The sequence below is a fragment of the Lynx rufus genome, unplaced genomic scaffold (assembly GCF_022079265.1).
Source record: "Lynx rufus isolate CCGP_SWC_20201006 ecotype Redwood Valley unplaced genomic scaffold, mLynRuf1.p SCAF_8, whole genome shotgun sequence".
Classification (NCBI taxonomy): Eukaryota; Metazoa; Chordata; class Mammalia; order Carnivora; family Felidae; genus Lynx; species Lynx rufus.
In genome coordinates this window covers 74580535-74601468 of record NW_025814896.1, presented here as the reverse complement: position 1 = coordinate 74601468, position 20934 = coordinate 74580535, and the positions used below count along the sequence as shown (strand labels likewise).

The 20934-nt window shown below is 36.9% G+C and overlaps 1 protein-coding gene across 5 annotated transcripts in view; it reads left to right on the top strand.

The window, feature by feature from the left end:
* Window positions 1–2183: 2183 nt before the first annotated feature.
* Window positions 2184–20934, top strand: part of PPP4R3B (protein phosphatase 4 regulatory subunit 3B) — a 65374-nt gene continuing 46623 nt past the window's right edge. For all 5 annotated transcript variants that reach the window (XM_047068827.1, XM_047068825.1, XM_047068824.1 and 2 more), the window contains exons 1-3: window positions 2184–2325; window positions 3674–3729; window positions 13685–13783. In XM_047068827.1, coding sequence (XP_046924783.1) covers window positions 2184–2325; window positions 3674–3729; window positions 13685–13783 — 297 coding nt within the window. The remainder of the gene's footprint in view (window positions 2326–3673; window positions 3730–13684; window positions 13784–20934) is intronic.

Below are 20934 nucleotides of genomic sequence, written 5' to 3'. Positions count from 1 at the left end.
TACTCTTATTTTTTTGTACTCATATTTATCAGTATCTGGCATATATTTGTTCATTGTCTTCCTACACTAGAATGTAAGCTCCATGACAAGAGGGACTTCTATTTATTCACTGTATGGAACAGTGTCCTAGCACATAGTATATGATCAACAAATACTAGGAATAATTGAGTAAATACAGGAAATAACTATTATTTCGCCGTTTTATCCAGAGTTAGTAGGGCCATTAACCTTGACACATATAGTATTTAAGAGACTTCTTCATAGTTGTCATTCCTTTAACTTATATATTACTTACAGAGAAGTTCTTTTAGGCCAGTAACATATAATGACTTTGTTCCTCCTGTCCTCTCAGCCTTTAACACCTTCCCAAGCCAAAATGCAAATTCCCATTCAGGGATCCTCTAACATCTGGTTCAAAACTTCTGTGAAGCTTTCTTTGACCCATGACAGAAATATTATTTCCTCTGGGCTCAAAATGCATTTTGTCCACATCAACCACAGCAATTAACGTGTCCTATTATTACATATAACTACTTAATTCAAGTACATTTTCTGAGGTCTCCTTCAGATTAAAAAAAAAATCCTATGTATTCAGATTTTGCAATTAGAATTTATTTTGTATCAGGCGTCTGTTCTTCCTAAGACTTCTCACGTTTTTAGTGCACCTCTGAAGGGTGTCTACGTAGAAGATCTTGTCAAAACCACAGGTAAGTACTGACAACTCCCAAGATGCGCCAAAGGGGCTACGTGTGCAATTCGTCTGTTTTTCACTTTTCAGACTAATGGGTTAGAAAGAACTAAAGACAGAACAAGCTGAGAAAGGCTTTAAAAACGAATAAAAGGATTCCATCGAGAACGAACGTGGACCGAAATAAACGACTGCCCAGCAAATGGCTGGTATCCAACCGGCAATGTTTGACAATGTGAATGCCGAGAGAATTCACCTTCCGCTTATTCAGCGCAGAAGACCTCCCGATAGATAACGCAAGAAATGCCCGTAAGAAAAACTCAAAAATATCAAAACAATTATTTTAGATGTGTTAGGAACGTAGGTCCGCGCCACTTCCCTCAACTTCTCTGAAGATTTCTTTTCCGAGCTTAGAAACACGGAAAGGCCACTGTATTTTCGTGAGGGGGAAAGGATGCTTTTCAATGGCCAGCTACCAAAAGCCTAACAGTGAAACGCTTTGGCGGGAAATAGGAATTTGTCAACACACTCCGTACCACGCACGTTATAATTGCCTGGAGATCCACAGAACACTTCCTGAGGAGATGCTTAACTTTAACAGATTCCATAATAAGTTTTGGTGGGTTTCGGGTCTCCTTAAAGAGACCACTGTTCCTACATGTTCACAGAAATTTAAACTGTTTTTCTCCCATAGGCTGACAGGGTTAGCTTCCAATTAAGAGTGCGAGCACATTTCCTTCCCTCTTGCTTAGGGTTAGTCCCGCCCGAGGATGCGTACCTCCCAAGTTTGCTCTACTTTTTCCTCAGAGCTGGGTCCCACGGCTCGTCACACCCTCAGGGTAGCCCGCAACCACTTCAAGAAAAACCCAAAACTCGGCTCTCGCCGCTAGCTCAGAAAGCAGTCTCGCGGCACTAAAGGGGACAGAGAACTCGCGAGAGCCGACCACCCGGGCGAGATCCCGCCCCATCAGGCAAGGCCGAGAGAAGAGGAAGTTGCACGTAGACCCTCCCACTTCGGGCCAGTAAGCCGCCTCGCGAGAACACCGAGCACTGCGGGCTCGGAAGAGCGTGCGGAAAGCAGAAGTGCAGCGTGTTGGACTCGTCGGCCGCCGTAGCCCCTGCTAGTACAGCCCGTGCGAGTCTGCTGGAGGAGGAAGAGAAAGGCTTAGAGAATCGGGTTACAAGATGGCGGATCTGTAGTAGTTACCGCGGCGGCGGCGGCGGCGGGAGAGCGAGCGAGCTCTGGGGGGCAAAGGGAGGGAGGGTGGGTGTGTGCGGGGGTGAAGTGAGAGGTTACCGGGTCTCCGGGCGGAGAGGTTTCGGTGACTCTTGTTGCCCCTTCCCGCGGCTGAACCTTGGGAGCCATGGTGAACTCGGGCCTCTCTGGAGCCGCCGCCGCCGCTGCCGCCTCCGCCGCAACCGTCTCTCAAGAGTGAGGGGCGCGGACGACGTGAGCGAGGAGGCAGCGGCTGGAGCGGTGGGGACAGCAGCCACCATGTCGGATACGCGGCGGCGAGTGAAGGTCTATACCCTCAACGAAGACCGTCAATGGGACGACCGAGGCACCGGGCACGTCTCCTCTACTTACGTAGAGGAGCTCAAGGGGATGTCGCTGCTGGTTCGGGCTGAGTCCGACGGTAAGGTTATTGGAACATAGAATAGGGAACAGTCAGTGCCTCCGGTTTGGGCAAAGCCCTGGTGTTTAGGCCCTGGGCCGGGTACTGTTACTGCCACATCTTGGGACAGCGCATTGGTTTTGTGCCTGCACTTCTGTACGGTAAAAACAAACTACTTTGTCCGGATTTACCCTCAGTCAGACGCTGATGCTGTTCCCCCGCCTCCTATCCCTATTAAGGATTTGACCCCTTCCTCTCCAGTCTCGCCTCCTTTGAAAAGGGGCGAGTGAGAAGAGAGGAAGTAATGAGAAGACGGAGTAGTTATTTACTCGCCCTAGGGAGCTGACGACACCCCCCACACACTTAATTTTTGCATTTTTACCCAATTATTTGTCTATTTCAAAAGTCTTAGTAAAACTTTACTTTCTCAGTGTTGTTGTTGTTGTTGTTGTTGTTTTTAACTCATTTTACTAACGAATCCCGTTCGCCCCAGTCGACAGGTGCTAGGGAAAACCAAAAGGCACCTTTTCCTGCAGTTATTGCAGACTGTTGCCACGATACATGCACGCACAAGCATATCTATGTCGGGGATCCCTCCAGGCTGCCTTTGTAGAGGTTGCCATGAAAAAGTGGATACTTTACAACCTAAACAAGTTAGGACACCAGAGCAGATTGTAAACGTTTATCCGTTGATTTTTTTTGTAGGAGTCATGTGAAGTATTTTTAAATTATAAAATGTAGAGTCGTAATTAAAACCATTCTCGTTGTAATCTGAACGCCTCGGTTTGACCAGCTGTGTCCAGATAGTAGAAAAATAACAATCTTAGATTTATTGTATTTTGAACTCTCGCACTCTCCCTATTATTTTAAATAGTTGTGGACGTTTATTTCTACATGAAGTGTCCTTCCTTTTGTTAAGGAGAAAAGGATAAATGCAGTTCTGTAATTTATGTACTAACTACTTAGATTCCTGTTGTCCTTTGTAATTTGTTTTATTTGTTAAAATGGAAAAGCAATAAAATAACTTTGTTAAAAAGAGTTTGGCTTCAAGTAGTCATTTAGATCTTAAAATTTTCATTTCAATAAAACTTGAATGGACATCTAGCCTCCTTACATTTTGGGTCTGAATGTTGATCCTAAGAGGATTTTTTTTCCTTTAAGGGCATATGGGGATAAGATGGTGTGTTCTAAATTAAATATGAAGCCCAGATCTGGAGAGAAAAATGTGAATCATAATACATTTGATTACTTCACATCTCTAGATAAGGGAAGAGAACAGAAGTTTTTGGTTTTTTTTTAAATTTATATTCTGATACTTTAATCAGGTTTTATAAATTGAAACTTATAAATATTATTTTTTATCTTTCAGGATCACTACTCTTGGAATCAAAGATAAATCCAAACACTGCATATCAAAAACAACAGGCAAGTAGTTTATCTTTAATTTGAAAGACTTCATCTGTGATCAAGAAAGTATTAATGTTACAAAGATGGGAAAATTTTCCTGATAAGATAAAACATGTTTGGTAAACAGAGTTACACACTGTATTTCCCTGGTAGGTCAAAAGTTTGAAACAAAAGTGAAAGTTTTTGTACTGGCAGTAATTTATTACCTTTGAATTGAGCCAGTGTTAGTTTATGTTAGAATATAGTGTATTCATTAGTCTTATTTAACTACAGATAGCCAGATATCTTTTATACCCTGTACACTAAGCCTTTTTATTCTCAATCACATTTAAAGAAAATGGCATATAAGAAAATTCAAAGGGACACTCTTTAAAGCGAGGAAAACCTGTTTGTGGTGTGAAATTTGATCGTTTGCCTCCAGCAAAAGTAGAGTTTTTGAAGTAGAAGCATTTAAATCCTGTTCTTTAATTCTATATTTTTAATATAAAAAGTGGTGTGATACTTTATAAAAGTGTACATTGCCAGTCATGTAATGTTTTCTATTATTTATTGTCTTATTGGGAAGAGAAAAACCTGTGTTTTTTTTTAGTGTGCACAGGTATTTAATCTGGAATTGGCAGCAGTGCTTGAACCTTTTCTTTTGTGAATATTTGCATTTTTATTATTATATATTTCAAAACTGAAAAGTACAGAAAATATAATGTGTGTCCGTATAACCACCAAATTTAAAGTGTTAACATTATACCATATTTGTTTCAAATCTTTGTAATGTTCAACATTGTGGATAGAGTTAAAGTCCCCTTTGTACCCCCATCTCATTCTATCCATTCTCCTTCCTAACTGTAGGTAACCACTGTTCTGAAATTGATGTATTATTTCTGTACATGCTTATATACCTTTTCTGCATATGTATGTACTCATAAATAATATGTAGTCTTTTATGTGTTTTTAAACTTTATACAGTTGATCTCATACTCTTACATGTACTCTGGATTTTCATTTTTCATTCAACAGTTAATTTGAAGATTTGTTGATATTAACAATGTAGATCTAGTTTTTCGGGTTTTTTTTTTTTTTAACTGTGTAGTATTCTATATTAGACATTTAGATTATTTCTAGGTGGGTGTGGGTGTGGTGTGGTGTGTAAAATGAATGTGGCAGAGAGTTTTCTAGGAAAAGATAAGTTACTTTAGGATTATATTCACACCGTCAATACCTACTTTCTTCAAGGTCAGTGAAAATTTGGATGCCCAGAAATAAATACTTCACAGTTGGAGGAGTGACAACATGTCTGTTGCACAGCTCATTATTAGTAAAAATCTTACTGTTAAACTGTTGTTTTGCATGTGCAATATATTCTTAACCACTTCTTTGAAATACTTAATTTTTCAATATTAATGTTTTTTTCTTATTGCTTAGAAAATATTATGTGTCTTTGTGATGGAGAACCAAACATTTGTCCTGTATTGAACACTTGAAAATGTTTCCTACAACTTGGATACTTAAGTAAATTTAATTTCTAAGTCAGCCAAGCAGATGATTGTCTTTGCACTGAATCTTACCAGATAGTTACCTTTTTTGTTTTGTACTTTTTTTTTTTTTTTTTTTTTTTTTGCTGCTTTGCTTGTTGGCAAAGAAATTCCAATTTGTAATCTTTTTCCCTCCTATCTGTATGAATATAAAATATTCAGGAACTATGTTTTTAATGTGACTCCCTACAAATTAATTATAATGTGGATTCTTTTCAGATTGTGTATAAGATTCTTTAATTGTTGTTGCTGTTGAAAAGATCACATGTGATAGTGGTTTGTGTATAAAATAGTCCTCCAACATTAGTCTAGAAATACATGATGGTTCATTAGAAACTTTAAAACATATCTTTCTTTGTAATATTACTCTCCTAGAAAGCTAAAGTATTGGAGAAAAAAGTACTTACTTTTAAAAATTCATGCTGTTGGGAAAATGTTTTCCATAATTCATCACGTTTAAATATATAACGTTAGGATTTTTAAGAACCTTTTTCTAAGTGAATTACTTTTACTAAAGAACATTAAAGTATAAGAGAACACTGGCACTGACAGTAATATGGAAAAGCTCTGTATCTAAAATCGAAAAATGTGTAAATAGGGTCACTTGTTTTATTTTCTTTATTTTTGTTTAAATTGAGTACACTTTTCTAATAGAATCAATGAGCAGTTTAGGGATTGTTTTAAACTTTGTTGTACATAACGGTTTTTCATTTTTTCACCAAAACATTGTTCATTTTGTACTTTTTGCCAGATTATACAAATTGAGATTTCCAAACACATAGATGTTTTTCTGTTCATTAGAATTATATTTTTTAATGTCATCATTTAAGTTATTCAATAAATTGGCCCAGAAAAGTATTCATTTCCAAAATTTATATGAAATATATTGATCAGTAGTGGGTTTTTAATTTTAAAAAGACTAGAGTGAATGACATGCTCATAGTTTATAGGACGTATTGCTACAGAATGCATTGGATAAATTCAAAGAAAATTATTTAACATTATTTTTTTAACATTACACAGTTCTAAAATGAGCCAAGTTCTGATTTATGGGCTCAAAATAAGTTAGAATGAGTTGAGTTGAATGTGAAATGACCCCATATCAATAGGTCATCATTGATTCACAACACTTTCTTGATTACTGTAGGCAGTAGAACATGAAATAAAGTGCCTGATGATACATATGAAAACTTTAAGTTATTTAGAATCAGCCCTACTGATGTTGACTAAATCAAAAGCAGAGTCATAGGGATGTGTACCCTTTTATATGTAATACCATTGGGTGTTAATTGGGTTTAGGAAAGAAGTGTAAGGAAGTCCCCATGGGTTTTTTGGGAGACAAGATAATAACAGGTGAAACATTTACCTTATGATAATAAAACAACTGATAAATGGTTTTAATCTAGTCCTTATTGAAAGCCCATGAAAGCATTCCACAGATAAGGCAGTTAAGGCCCAGAAAGGTCAAGTTTCTTGACTGAGATTATACAGCATGTATATGCCAACACAAAATTTATAAAAACAATTTATTCCACAGACTCAGGCAGTAGAAAATTAAAGAAGGAAGATTTGAGCTAGAATCATTAAGAAAAATTTCACTCTCCCTAGTCCTGTCCGCTGAAGGAAATGGTACACCTGACACAAACGTTATTAAGCCTCTTTGCAGCAGAGGTTTCTTATTTTTACATTTGTTTAGCTAAACAGGAGCTATTATAGATTCTTGAGGAGGGGGTTTAACATGATGAAAGTGATACCGTGTTTGGGAAGCAAGTGTGGCAGTGTCGTGGATAATGAATTGGGGGTGGAAAGGGAAACAGCTTTGGAGTAGCAAGACTATTTACTATAATTCAGATGCAGAAAAAATTAAAGTCTGTTGCAGTATAGTAAATGGAATTAGAAAGAAGAAAAAGAGCTCTAGTATATTTCCAAGAAAGTGCTGGAAGATTTGGTGAATGATTAAATATGAAAGAGAAGGAATCAAGGGTCACTAGAAGTGTTTAGAGTCTTGGGGCCAGGAAAATGATGGTTCTCTCCAGGAACTGAGAAGTTGAGAAGAAAGGTTTACATTAATGATTTGGTTATTGGCTTGTTTATTTAAAAAAAAAAAAGAAAAACAAAAAACTATTTTTGGGTAGATAATACAGTCACATCGTTAAAAGTTCAGAAAGTATTTGGTGAAGTCTCTCCCACCCTGGACTCCATCCATATGCTTTCCGTTGCTAGAGGCCACCAGTGTTACCAGTTTCTTGCATATCTTCCTAGAGGTCTTATGCATGTGTGAATGAGTAGGCATGCAATCACATATATATTTTCCCTTTTACTGGCATAATTGGTAGCATACTATATACTGTTTTATACCTTCTCTCCCCCCAACTTAGGCTTTGAAATGATGATAAGATAATTGTAAATGTCTTAAAATGAACAACTGAACTAGAGACAGTAAGAGTTGGTATGAAAGATTCTAATTTGAGAATCATTGCTACTTTTAGCTGTAAGAGGGGACCTCTTTCAAGGGAGTAGATAGAAATCGAGAAAAGAATAAAGCATAAGACCGAGCCTTGTTGAATTGTCCACATTTATTCATTCATCCAATTAATACTTGGTTGAGTGCTGCTTACGGGTTTGTAACTAACTGGTTTAGATTTTTAAAGTGCATTTGAAAGTTTTTGAAAATTTTCAGCAGAGCAGTGACATGATCCAAACTAAAGCAAAAATGTGTGGAATTGAAGAGGTGCAATAACTGGTAGAGTAGATGAGAGATTACAATATAATTCAAGCAAGAGATAATGTTGAATCAGGTTAGGGTAATGTCAGTGTAGATAGAAAGAGGTGGATGGGTTTGAGATACATATTGAAGATAGAATTGACAGGGTATACTGCTGGGTTAGGTGTTTGGTAATTAGGAAGAAGATCTAGTTAAGAGGAAGAATACGCAATTGGAAGAGTAGAAAATCAGAAAAATGTGTTTTCTTGAAACCAAGGGAGAATAGAATTTTGGTAACAAAAGGAGGGTCAATGAATGGCTGTTCATATCCTGCAAGTGAAAGATTGAGACTATTTCTAGGTTGTAGTTAGAAGAACATCTGTGCTAAAGGTAGAGGTGATAGGTCCCTGGGTGGCTCAGTTGGTTAAGCATCCAGCTTCGGCTCAGGTCATGATCTCAGTTAGTGGGTTTGAACCCCACATCAGACTCTGTGCTGACAGTTCTAAGAGCCTGGAGCCTGCTTCAGACCCTGTATCTCCCTCTCTTTCTGCCCTTTCACTCACACTCTCTTTCTCTCTCTCTCAAAAATAAACATTAAAAATTTTTTTTAAAGTTAGAGGTGAGGGGCGCCTGGGTGACTCAGTTAAGCGTCCAACTTTGGCTCAGGTCATGATCTCACGGTCCGTGAGTTTGAACCCCACGTTGGACTCTGTGCTGACAGCTCAGCTCCTGGCGCCTGCTTCAGATTCTGTGTCCTTCTCTCTCTCCCGCACCCCTGCTTGAACTGTGTCTCTTTCAAAAATGAAAAAACATTAAAAAAAGGTTTTTTTAAATGTAGAGGTGAAAATTGTCACAATGTATCTCTTAGTTGGCAAAATAAACCAATAAAATTAGGGATTTGGGGTTTTACCTGAGAGGCACTGTGGGGAATAGACTAACGTAAGGAGTATAGTATATAATGTAAGGGATATTTCTATAATACTGAATGCTGCGTTAAGATAATAGCATGAATGTGTAATGAATAGAGCCCACTCTGGCAATAGATCAGGAGCACAAGTGGAGGACATGAATTATTATGTTGGAAAGATTGGGCAGTCATGAGTACAGGTATATTCTAGGTGGTGGTTTGGAACGAGACTAAGGAATCCTTGGAAATCAGATGGAGAGGGATTTTATATAGAGGTTCGGACAGGTAACCTACATAAATATAATGCTGCAGGGCAAAAGGTTGGGAAGCAAGTTGTTAAGAACTTTGTGTTCTTTTAGAATTGTTCACGTTTTTTATGGGGCATAGTATCAAGGACATGAATACTTTTAAGGTATTTATTTCATTATTATAATTTTGAGCAGATTTTCTCTGAATCTTATCTTTTAAATGGAGGTACTACCTACATCATGTAATAGTTGTGAATTAATGTATAAAAAATGCTTTAGCATAGTACCTCACACATAAGCTTAATGAAAGACCTATAGTCATAATAATCTCATCATAATCCTCTTTTCCAATGAGGAAAGAAGAATCAAAGGGGTTAAATACTTTGCTGAAAGTCACAGAAATAGCGGACAGTGAAACTGTGAGTGATGCCCAGGTCCTAATTCTAGTCTGGGGTTATTCCCATTATATCCAAATATATCACAGATTTTAGGAAGATTTTAGTACTGTTTTTTAGCAGCGTCATCATGTGTACCTTGGACTATATGTTATATATACGATAGTATAGTTTAAAAATCCATCTCAAAACAAGTTAGGGTCAACTACTGTTAGGAACTACTAGAGAGCTAGATGTTATGTTGCACTATATGTCTGGTTAATCTCACTCATTTTCAGACTTCTAAATTGATTTTAAATCTGCAGATTGAATTCTCCAAATCTGGTATTTCTATTCTCCTTTTTCTTAAAAAATAACGTTCCTTTTGAAAAACTTCAGCTCTGTGTATATTGAATTTTGTCATAGCTGTTGGGGCAAAGATAGGGTTAGTCTGACAAGCAATAGGATCTCAAATATTTCATGAGCAGAGTTTATTCATGTTAATGTACTGGGGAGGAAAACAAACCAATAATCCATTGGTTTGTTAGACTGTTTTAAATGTGTCACAAATGCCTTTGTGAATATAATATAAAAACTGATGATAACCCTTTCCCTAGAAAAGATGTTAAGCACCAAGTTTTAGATAGAATTCTAAAGTGTCATTTAGGCCTTGGATTATTAAGAAATTTTGACTTAAACAATATTCACCTCAAGAATGTGTTTTTAATATTTAAGATTGAAAATGAGCATTTCTCATAAAACAACATTGTGAAAATCTGATTCTGTAAATGCTAAATTGTCAAGCTTTTCTAGCTCATGTCTTATTTCCATCTTGGCTTAGACATAATCACCTTTCTTATTTTTTTAAAGGACCAAACCAAGTATAACTGACTTTTTCTGTTCTCCCTGCAGGCTCATTTTAAATCTGATTTCCATAGGGACATAGTGGTGACTAAATGTTTCGTTGGTAGAGGAAAACTCTAAGCTTCTCTTGGTTTAAACAGGCATTAATAATGTCCCAAAGATATGTGTGCTACACACAAATGAGCAAAACCTAGAACACAAAGAGCACAGCGGTTGAAAACACGTTATTACAAAAATTGAACATGACTTTTTGGATGTGGGAGACTTTTTGGATATGTGGAAAACTCTGCCATTTAACACTTTGTATTTTATTTTAACTAGTCTCGTGCCAGCCTTGTGCTCTCTCACCTAAGAGCTTTTACTATAATACTCAAAACAAGCAGTTCTGAGAAGTACTTCTTACGGTTATTTTTTGACTGAGATAGTAGGGTTCTGGGAGGGGAAGAAGGAAGGATGGGATTTGCTACTCACTTTGAGTAGATTTCATACAGCTAGAAGGTTCCTGCTGTGATAGCAGTTTCCCATCCTCTGTCAGCCAACCAGAGATACGCTTAGGCGCTTAGGTGATGTTTTCAAATTTGACTTATCAAAAGAATAACCTGAGGCCCTTCTTAAAAATAAGGATTCTTGGGATTCACCCAGACCTGTTCCCGAGGGAGAAGCATGGGAGTCTGAATTTTTAAGCATCTCTCAATGTCAGTCCTCTTTACATTGGAAAAGGATTCTGAATATAAATCCCATTTAGTTTCTGGGTTTTGCCTGGCTTGGGGAAGAAACAAACAAGAAAATGATGGTGAAGAAGGGGACTCAATTAATTACCTTAAATCAGACTTCATTGCTTACCTAGACTTTCTTTCAGAAGATAGATTGAAACCGAATTGGAAAGGGCCTTAGATACCTGGATAAAGGATTTTGGATTTTATCCTGTTGTACTAGTGATCTCCAAAATGAATGTACATTATAAAGTGTGGAAATTTAAGACGAAACCTGTTTATATATTTTAATCAAAAAAAGAAACTAGGTTTTGCTAATATTTGATAAGTGGTCAGAAGTAAAAAATATATGTAGAGATACCTTTTAAGGGTAACACTTCCATGAAAAGTGTTCCGTAACTACTGTGAATTATAGTAGCCGGTATGCACAGATGTTTTTTATTTACGAATTTAAACTGACGTGTAACCCTAACAAAATGAACACATGTCATAAAAAGGGTTGAAAACAGTGATAAAGGGGCGCCTGGGTGGCGCAGTCGGTTAGGCGTCCGACTTCAGCCAGGTCACGATCTCGCGGTCTGTGAGTTCGAGCCCCACGTCAGGCTCTGGGCTGATGGCTCGCAGCCTGGAGCCTGTTTCTGATTCTGTGTCTCCCTCTCTCTCTGCCCCTCCCCCGTTCATGCTCTCTCTCTGTCCCAAAAATAAATTAAAAAAAAAAAACGAAAAAAAAAAAGAAAACAGTGATAAAAGTGCAAATTAACATGGTCATGGTAAAGCTAACATTTATACTCCTAGTTTAATCTGTGAGCCGGGTGACAATGCAGAAACAGTGGTAAATAGATCTCACAAGAAGTTGCTCCTCCCCCAAAATTCAGAATTATTAAAAGGGTGACATTAAATAGGAGCTGGTATCTACTGTCATTTGTGGGTTTACTGTGCTCTAGGTATATACTGGGTCTTAAAATGTTAACTAATAATGGTATGGAACCATAACCATTCAAACATTTAAAAATACTGCTTATTTTATCTTTATTTAAGGCTTTTTATTTCTGTTTTACTGTATATTTTGTAAAGTATTGGTTTGCTGATACTGTATTTCTGAATATAATGCTTAAGTAATTTGAGAGACAAAAAAGTTTTGGAGATCATTGTTCCTGAAGCTATTTTGAGGAGAGCTCTAAGAAGTTGACTTGGGTTGAGGAAAGTACATGGAGCCTGAATGTGTGTCCTAGTGCTTTAACCAGAGGAGTTCTGTCTTTATCTTTTTCTACATAAAGATTCTTAGTAAAATTTTGTTTGTAAGAAGAGTTCTGCTGGATTTTTTAAAATATTTCAAAACCTCTTTTGTATATGGTAGGAGCCACAGAAGGTTTTTAAATGAAAGGAGTCACATGATGAAATTTTAGAATACCTGGTGGCAAATTTGACTTCCAGGAAGCATAGCTAGGCAGAAGCGAGAACCTTTCCAGCTGTTCTTCTTACCTGATCACACAACCAAAAACCTAAGGCCTGGGTTAGTTGAAGGGTATTTTCACTTACAGATTAGAGCTATCAAAGTATTGAAGTGTTTTCATTCTGAAGACTTTGTAAATCTGCAGCTTACTTTGAGTTTTACATTTTTTTCATATCACATCATAATCAGAAGTATTAGGTGAATAATTCTTAATTATAAGGTATTTTTGTACATTATATACTTGACAATTGGGATATAAACTCATGTATTTTTTCAATTGTGTATTTTCTAAAAAATCAAAGTTTTAGCCATATTAAATTTCGATTATTATATATCTGTTAAAAATTGGCATTTCATTTGAGTGTTGCATTATGATTTTTGTGTTTAAATTTGTCCATGTTTTAATTTAAACCCAAACTTTAGTTTTAATAAAGGGGTTGACAGCTTTTTCCAAAAAGTATAATTAACTTTTTGGTACGTATACAATTAAGAACATTTGTAGAAAAATACCTAACCCTGGGGTTCTTAATTTTTCTACAACCTAAGCTGCTGAAATAGGTGCTAGACTTATTAACAATAAGAAACAACTTACTGGTAGGACTTAGAGTATCTTCATTTCATCATTGTTTTGAATTCCTTCATATCCTGAAGGCTTTTCCAGATTCAGGAGAGGGGGGCAAAAATAGAAAGGGTTAAACTAAATTGTTCTCAGCTATTAGTCAGTCTGCTTGCAACCAGTTGACAACCAGGTTAAAGGAAAAGATAAAGTTGTAGGTGGTAGGTGGTTAGTGGGTGAAATAGCTGACTTTCTAGAAACCAAAGATGTAGATGATTAGAATGTCTACATTACAGTTTGGCCAAAAATGGCTAGACTTTCTGTTAAACATGATCTTAGTACATGAACCAGATTGCTAACCCATTTTAATATTTTTTGTTTTAGAAAATTGCTCAATATCATTTTAGTACCAAAGCTATTCCATTGCCAGTATATTACTAAAGTTTCAAAGGATAACAAAATACAGTTACATGATGTCAATTGAGTATGCATTATTTGCACTTATCAGAGGGCATTTGTCATCGCTGTACTGTTTCCTGTCCTCTTGATTTCTGTTTATACTTCGTAGTTATTTCTTTTCTAGCTTTTCTAGTATGGTGATGTAGAAATCTTTGTTTTTAAACAGGATACGTTAATTGTTTGGTCAGAGGCTGAGAACTATGATCTGGCTCTAAGTTTTCAGGAAAAAGCTGGCTGCGACGAGATTTGGGAAAAAATTTGTCAGGTAAGGTTTTTTTGTTGCTGTTGTTGTTGTTTTTTAATAATGTTTAACTTAAGTGTGCATTTTTTATTTTTTTTTCTTGTTACCTGAAGATATATATTAGAATGTGGAGAGAGGCGCCTGGGTGGCTCAGTTGGTAAGCCTCCAACTCTTGATTTAGGCTTGGGTCATGATCTCATGGTTTGTGAGATTGAGCCCCATGTTGGGCTCTGCGCTGACAGAGCAAAGCCTACTTGGGATTCTGTCTCTGCCTCTCTATCTGCCTTCCCCCCTTCCGCACTATCCCTCTCTCTCTGTTTCTCAAAATAAATAAATAAACTTTTAAAAAAATGTGGAGAGAGAATGTTTTACCACTTTAGATTTTTATAGTATATATTCATAATAAAAGGTCAGGATATTTTAAAAAACAAAAAAAGATTAAGTATGTTCTAAATCCTTGAGGTTTTTCCTTAATATTTGGTCACCTGTTTGCCTAATGTTTATGAATACTGTGTGCCAGACACTAATCATCAGAAGTACTCATGACTTCTGGGGTGCCTGGATAGTTCAGTTGGTTAAGCATTCAACTCTTGATCTCTGGGTTGTGAGTTAAGCCCTGAGTTGGGCTTCCTGCTGGGCATGAAATTTACTTTAAAATTTTTAAAAAAAGGGGCGCCTAGGTGGCTCAGGTCATGATCTCCCGGTCTGTGGGTTGGAGCCCCACATTGGACTCTGTGCTGATGATACTTCAGAGCCTGGAGCATGCTTCAGATTCTGTTTCTCCTTCTTTCTGCCCTCCCTCCCCCCCACCCCCCACCCCCGCACTCTCTCTCTCTCAAAAATAAATAAATATTAAAAGTATTTTTTAAAAATTAAGGCAACAAAAGTGTTCATGACTTCAGTTCTTAAAGAGCTTACAGTATAGCAGAATATAAGAGGTGATAACTCTCAGGTAACTGGAACTTATTTTAATTAAGTTTTTATTTTAGAAGTTTCATATTTGCAGAAAATATGAGTAGAAAATACAGAGTTTCTATGTACTCCCCTCCCTAACACCTTCTCGCACACTTTCTCCTATTAGTAGTCTCTTATACTAGGATACAGTAGTCACAATTAATGAGCAAATATTCATACATTATTATTCATTATGGTTAGTCATACATTTATTAGCTAAAGGCCATACTGTATTCAGATTTCTGTTTTCTCTTCCAGGATTCCATTCCAGATACCACATTACATTTAGTAATTATGTCTCCTTAAGCAAACTAGTCTCTGATATCTGGTAGTGGAATTTTAAGTTAATCATAACATTAACTTTAACTACTATTCTGTAAATGGAATCACTGGGTTTTAGTGGTTGCCTAGCATAATACTCTCTTACAGTGTTTTTTATCTATTGTCATTTTCACTTCTATCAGCTTTTCATTCTAGTGATTCTGATCCCTGAAGGTTCTTAAGTTAGTTTATGCATCTGACCAACAGTCATTTTTTTCCTTAGTCCTCCTAGGAACAGTGCCACACAGTGCAATAAAGTAGCCCAAGAAAGTATAATGTGAATCTTCCCATTCCATATAAAGCTTATTTGATGGATGGCTCTGGGTCACAAAGCTAAACTGGAAGTAGATGGTTTGTTTCTTTCCACCTCATATTTTACTATGTGTGTATCATGTATTATGGGAGCATTATTGGTATATGGTTTTAAATAGAATTTCCATTGATGAATAGAGGAAAACACTGCTAAATATGATTTTTGCTTTAATTTGTAAAATATACATAAGAATATAATCCGGATTGGTTTGCTATATTTTGCTGTCATGTTTTCCCATTTTTAAACCTATAGATGGTGATGATGAGAAGGTCCTAATATTTACCTTTTTTTTTCTTGTGTGCGCTCCATAGATTGAGATTGAATTTTATGTTTGCAAAGTTTTCTTTGAAGTGAAATGTAAGACCTAAAAATGACCTCTATTGCAGACTTAGACATATGCAGTCCACTAATATTTGCTGCTCTGTTCTAGATTCAATAAATTTGAATCCTGCAAGCACTCATCCACAAAATGGAGGAAAAAACTGATCCATAAAAATAATGAAAGCATAACAAAGGATATAAAACTTTCAAAATAAAAGGACAAGATTACTTTTCTATAACATTTATAACACCATTCAGAATATTAATAGTATATAAAAACTAACCTTTTTACTATAAATTCCTGAAAAGTGGTATTTTGTATTCTCCCTCCTCCAGTATACCAGCATGGCACCTGGCACATGTTATATGTGTACTCCATACATATTTAAAGAATAAGTGAATAAAATAGAAGGTAAACATCTTCTTTAGAACTAGAATGTTGAATTACATTTCTTCTAGAACATAAATTTGTGTGGTAGATAATATTTTCCAGTGATCATCACATTAGGTTATGCATACTCCATTTCTCCCCTCCCCTCACCTCAGAATGTACCGTGTAATATATGTTTCTGGATATACGTGTATTCTTAAAGACTTTGTACATTTGTCCTAGAAATTTTTGCTGAAATTTATTTCTTACTGTTTTCACTCATGCAGTTCAGGAGGTCTCTCGACCAGGCAGGTTCACTAATTCACTAGAAAGACTCACAGAACTCCACAAAGCTGTTACATTCATCATTACAGATTATTACAACAAAGTGATACAGATTAAAATTACCAGTAGGAAAAGGCACATAGAGCGGGGTCTAGGCATGAACTTCCAGTTTTCTTTTTTAGGATACTTAGGCAGACAGCACTTTCTTCTCCCTGCACTGATGTGTGGCAACCTGCACATAGTATCGCTGACCAGAACAGCTTGCCTAAACCTTTGTGTCCAGCATTTTTATTGGGTGTTATTCCTATAAGCAGGCTGACTGCCCTGTGGCAGACTTTAGTTTCCAGCACCTCCAGAGGTTGAGCTGATACTACGTGGCCCAAGACTTCCACTATAAACCACCTAGTTACCCACACAGAGCATATCTGGCATAGCCCAAGGCTCCCAGGTACACATCAAACAGGATATTCAGAGTGCTTAGAGATTACCTCTTAGGAGCTAGGCAAGGGCCAGATCCCTTTAGGCAAGACTAATCCTTGATTGCAAAGGACACCCCTTGGTCCATTGCCAAGACTCTCACAACAAAATGATCATATTTCTCTAAACGTCTGTATTTAGTATAGCATTTATATGACAGAGCAACTATCAGTATGAATATGCCTAGTATTTGGAGGAGCAGTCCTGGAGTAGAGCTGGATTTAAGAAACAACTAATTTGTCTGATAAAGCCATGATTTACCTTTTATATTTTTATACCGATTTGATTACTCATTTTCCTCCTTGATCTGTAATTTGTACCTTATGATATACTTGTACAGGAGTGTTTCACATAGAAATTAACTGGTGGTTTACAAAATCCATTTCTTCCTCCTGCCAGTCATTTTCTATCAGCATTCATGTTGAGCAGCCTTTAACTTAGTCTCCCAATACATTTGATCATCAATACTAATTTTACCATGAGGCTTATGTACATAGGGTAGTTGGATCAACAATGCTAGTATTACACCATATTGTGGTATGGTAGTAGATGTATCTGAAAAGTACAAGTCTGGCACGTTACCAGAATCATTAATTTGGTCACTAACAATTGTTTCAGTGTATCATTATATTATATGACAAAATGTCTCCCAGAGTGGTGTAACTCATCAGGTTTAATTACAGGCCTCCATTCAACTTTGTCAAGTCCCAAGAATAGGTGATCTTGGCAAACATGGTTTTTACCCTTCCAGGCATCTGATAAAATTGAGCTAAGAGAATATCATCTCTTGCTCTGATCCTTTCTTGAGGCAGTAGTATTAATATTGGATGCTTCTTGTTGCTTTACCCATTTATTCATTCCTTTGCCCTTAGTTACTATTTCTTCTACCCATTTGCCAGTGATTTTTACTCATGCTTTCCTGCCTTTGGAAACTTCTGCCAAACGCCTTTGGAAGGGGCATTAGATTTGGCCACTCTCCTGGTCCAAGAAGTTTAATTTTTTGCTAAACAACTGAGTTGTACTGTACTTTTTAAATCTATGCATGTTGCTGAATATACAGCTACTTTATTGCTCCTCATTACTGCATGGTATTCCACAGAACTATATATTTTACTCTTCAGTTCTGAGAGGTCATTGCTGACCTTTGAAAAAACAATTTCAACAAAAACATTACACAGTTATTTTTTTAACACCTTATAATGAGAAAGTAGAACTCCTCTCTGAAAAGTTTGACGGCTCAGAGAGCAATAAATTATAAGAAGAGCAAAGATAATTTCTGTATGTGTGTGTGTGTGTGTGTGTGTATATATCTTTCAGAAAACATAAAATCAAAAGTGCATATGGAAGTTTTAACCTCAGAAAATGGTAGGATAGGGACATTTTCTTTGAAAGAGATGATGGAAATGAGTGAAGATAAGTTGTAAGATGGAGAAGAAGGATATTGGGAGTATGTTGAGTACTGGTGATCTCTTTTTCAAAGGAGAAAAGTCTCTCTTCTGAGACTTAAAGGGGAAAGTAATAGTGTTTGACACTTAAAAAGGGGAAAAAATTAAAGCAGCAAATGTAAGGATGTAGGATAGGAGTGTGGAAAAAAATATTTTTGTTGAGAACCCTACTGGTAGTGTAAATTTTTTATGCACCCACTCAGCATAAGAGTTGACTGACTTTAAGAATGTTAAGGTTAGATTGTGGGTTTTGTTTTTCTTTTAAAGCTTTTCTTTCCTTTTTTTTTCGTTTTTTGTTTTAATATTTACTCAGAATGAGGAGCAAGAGCAAAGGAGGAGCAGAGAGAGAGGGAAAGAGAGAATTTCAAGCAGGCTCCATGCTCAGCACAGAGCCCGATGTAGGGCTTAATCCCACGAACTGTGAGCTCATGACCTGAGCCAAAATCAAAAGTCAGACACCCAACCAGCTGAGCCACCCAGGCAACCCCAGATTGTGTTATAGTAACAAAATCCTAAAATTGTGGCTTATCACAACAGTAGTTTGTTTTTCCTTTCTGCTATTTGATGAATGAGGGTTAGAGTTGGACAAGAGGGGGCTGTGCTTATCAGAGCCACTCAGAGACCCAGGCTGATAGAGAATTGATTTTGATACTTTCAAGCTAATTGCAATGTGAGAATGAAAGGTGGCAAATCAGAACAATGGCTTTTAGAAGGTCTTCCCAGAAGTTACACATGACACTTCGCTCACATTTCATTGGCCAAAATAAATCACACAGCTACATACAACTTCATGGAAGCAAAGAACTCATGTGCCACAAAAAGGAGAAAACCAGAAATGCTTAGTGAGCAACACTCTTGATATCCAGACAAATTGATGTATGTGGGATTGACAGATCTGTCTGATATAATCTGTCAGTGAGAGTTAAATTTAGGAGAGATTCCAGGAAGCTTGTAAGGATAATACTAGATAATGTAGAAACATACTATAACCTAGTGAATGCTTCTGTAGCTTTGCTTTTGTTCTTAAACATATGCAAACTATTCATTTGCAGTGTAAGTTGAATCCTCCTATTTCCCCTTTTGTTTTTGTTTTTGTTTTTGTTTTGTTGTTGTTCCTACGATTTTATTTTTAGGTAATCTCTACACCCAACTTGGGGCTCAAACTCCCAACCCTGAGATCAAGAGTTGCACACTCCACTGACTGAGCCAGCCAGCCACCCTTCCTCTGATTTCTTCTTATTCTTTCCTTGTAACATCTGATTCTTCTTCTTCCCTCCCTACCTCATGCTCTACTTCTGTTTCTATGGTTACCCTTAGTTACCCTAATACCAAATTTCTGTTTTCTGTCCTATTTTTCCTGAGTAGTAGGCCCACAGATTTAGTTGCCAGCTGGGTATTCAAACACCTCAAACTTAACAAAACTGACCTTCTATTAACCATTCCTCTCCATGCTCCCAGTTTTTGTTAAAGGAGCCATAATCTTCTTAATGGCAGATTTAAAACTATAGAGTTATTTGTGGTTCTTCCTCTCTCTTACACCTGTCCCTCATCTGTCTCAACATCACTATCTAAATTCAGTTCTTCATGTAGACTTCAGAATAACACCCTAATTTGTCTTTATTCTCAAATTTATTCCATACAACTGATGCCTTACTTTCTAAAGGACAGTACTGCACATTCACTTCCTTTGACTTTCCATAATCTGGCTTTAGTCTGCATTTCCAGTTTTGCTGTTGGCCATATGCATACCACACATTTCTCTCTCTCCAACTCTATTCCCTTTGTACTTTGTATACCTTTATCCCCATCTGAATCTTACCCATCTTTGAAGGTCCAAATGCCACTACTTTTATGATTTCTTCTTATATTCTCTCTTCACCATCCCCTTTACTCCCAGGAGTGGGAAGGAACTTCACCCCCTTTACTTCCAGGAGTGGGAAGGAACTTCCCTTTGAATTTCCATGGCATTTTATCTGAACTGCTCTTATGACCTTGTTACTTAAACTTTCTCCTACATTTACGTGTCAGTCTCCCTAAGCCCAGCTCCTCTGTTGAGAATTCAGAAATAAAAGAAGTACGCTCATGCTCTAGGAGAAAAAGTCTCTTATATGCATCAGTATATCTACTTTCTCTAATAAGTCCTTAGATCTTTTTTCATATGTTGCTTTGGTAGATTTGGAAATATGTGGAGCTTTTTCATCTCAGGATATTTGGATGTTTTGAGGTGAAAAGAGGATAATTGCACTCTTGTGTTAAGAAATAGGAAAAAATTTATGAAGGGTAAAGTTTTTATGTTAAATAGAGTCATTATAGAAATCATTATAGGGGCACCTAGGTGTCTCAGTAGGTTGAGCATCTAACTTCAGCTCAGGTCATGATCTTGCAGTTCGGGAGTTTGAGCCCTGCATCAGGCTCTGTGCTGACAGCTCAGAGCCTGGAGCCTGCTTTGGATTCTGTGTCTCCCTCACTCTTTGCCACTCCCCTGCTTGCATTCTGTCTCTCTCTCTCAAAAATAAAACATTAAAAAAAAATTTTTTTTTAAAGGTGTCATTATAGGAAACTTGTCCCAAGTTTGCCATGCTTTTCTTGAGCTATCAACCTGAATCATAAAACAGTTGTTTATTCATTGTGTTTTCTAGATACTAGAACTTGGAGGCTTTTATCACAGATATTAAATAAATGCCAATTT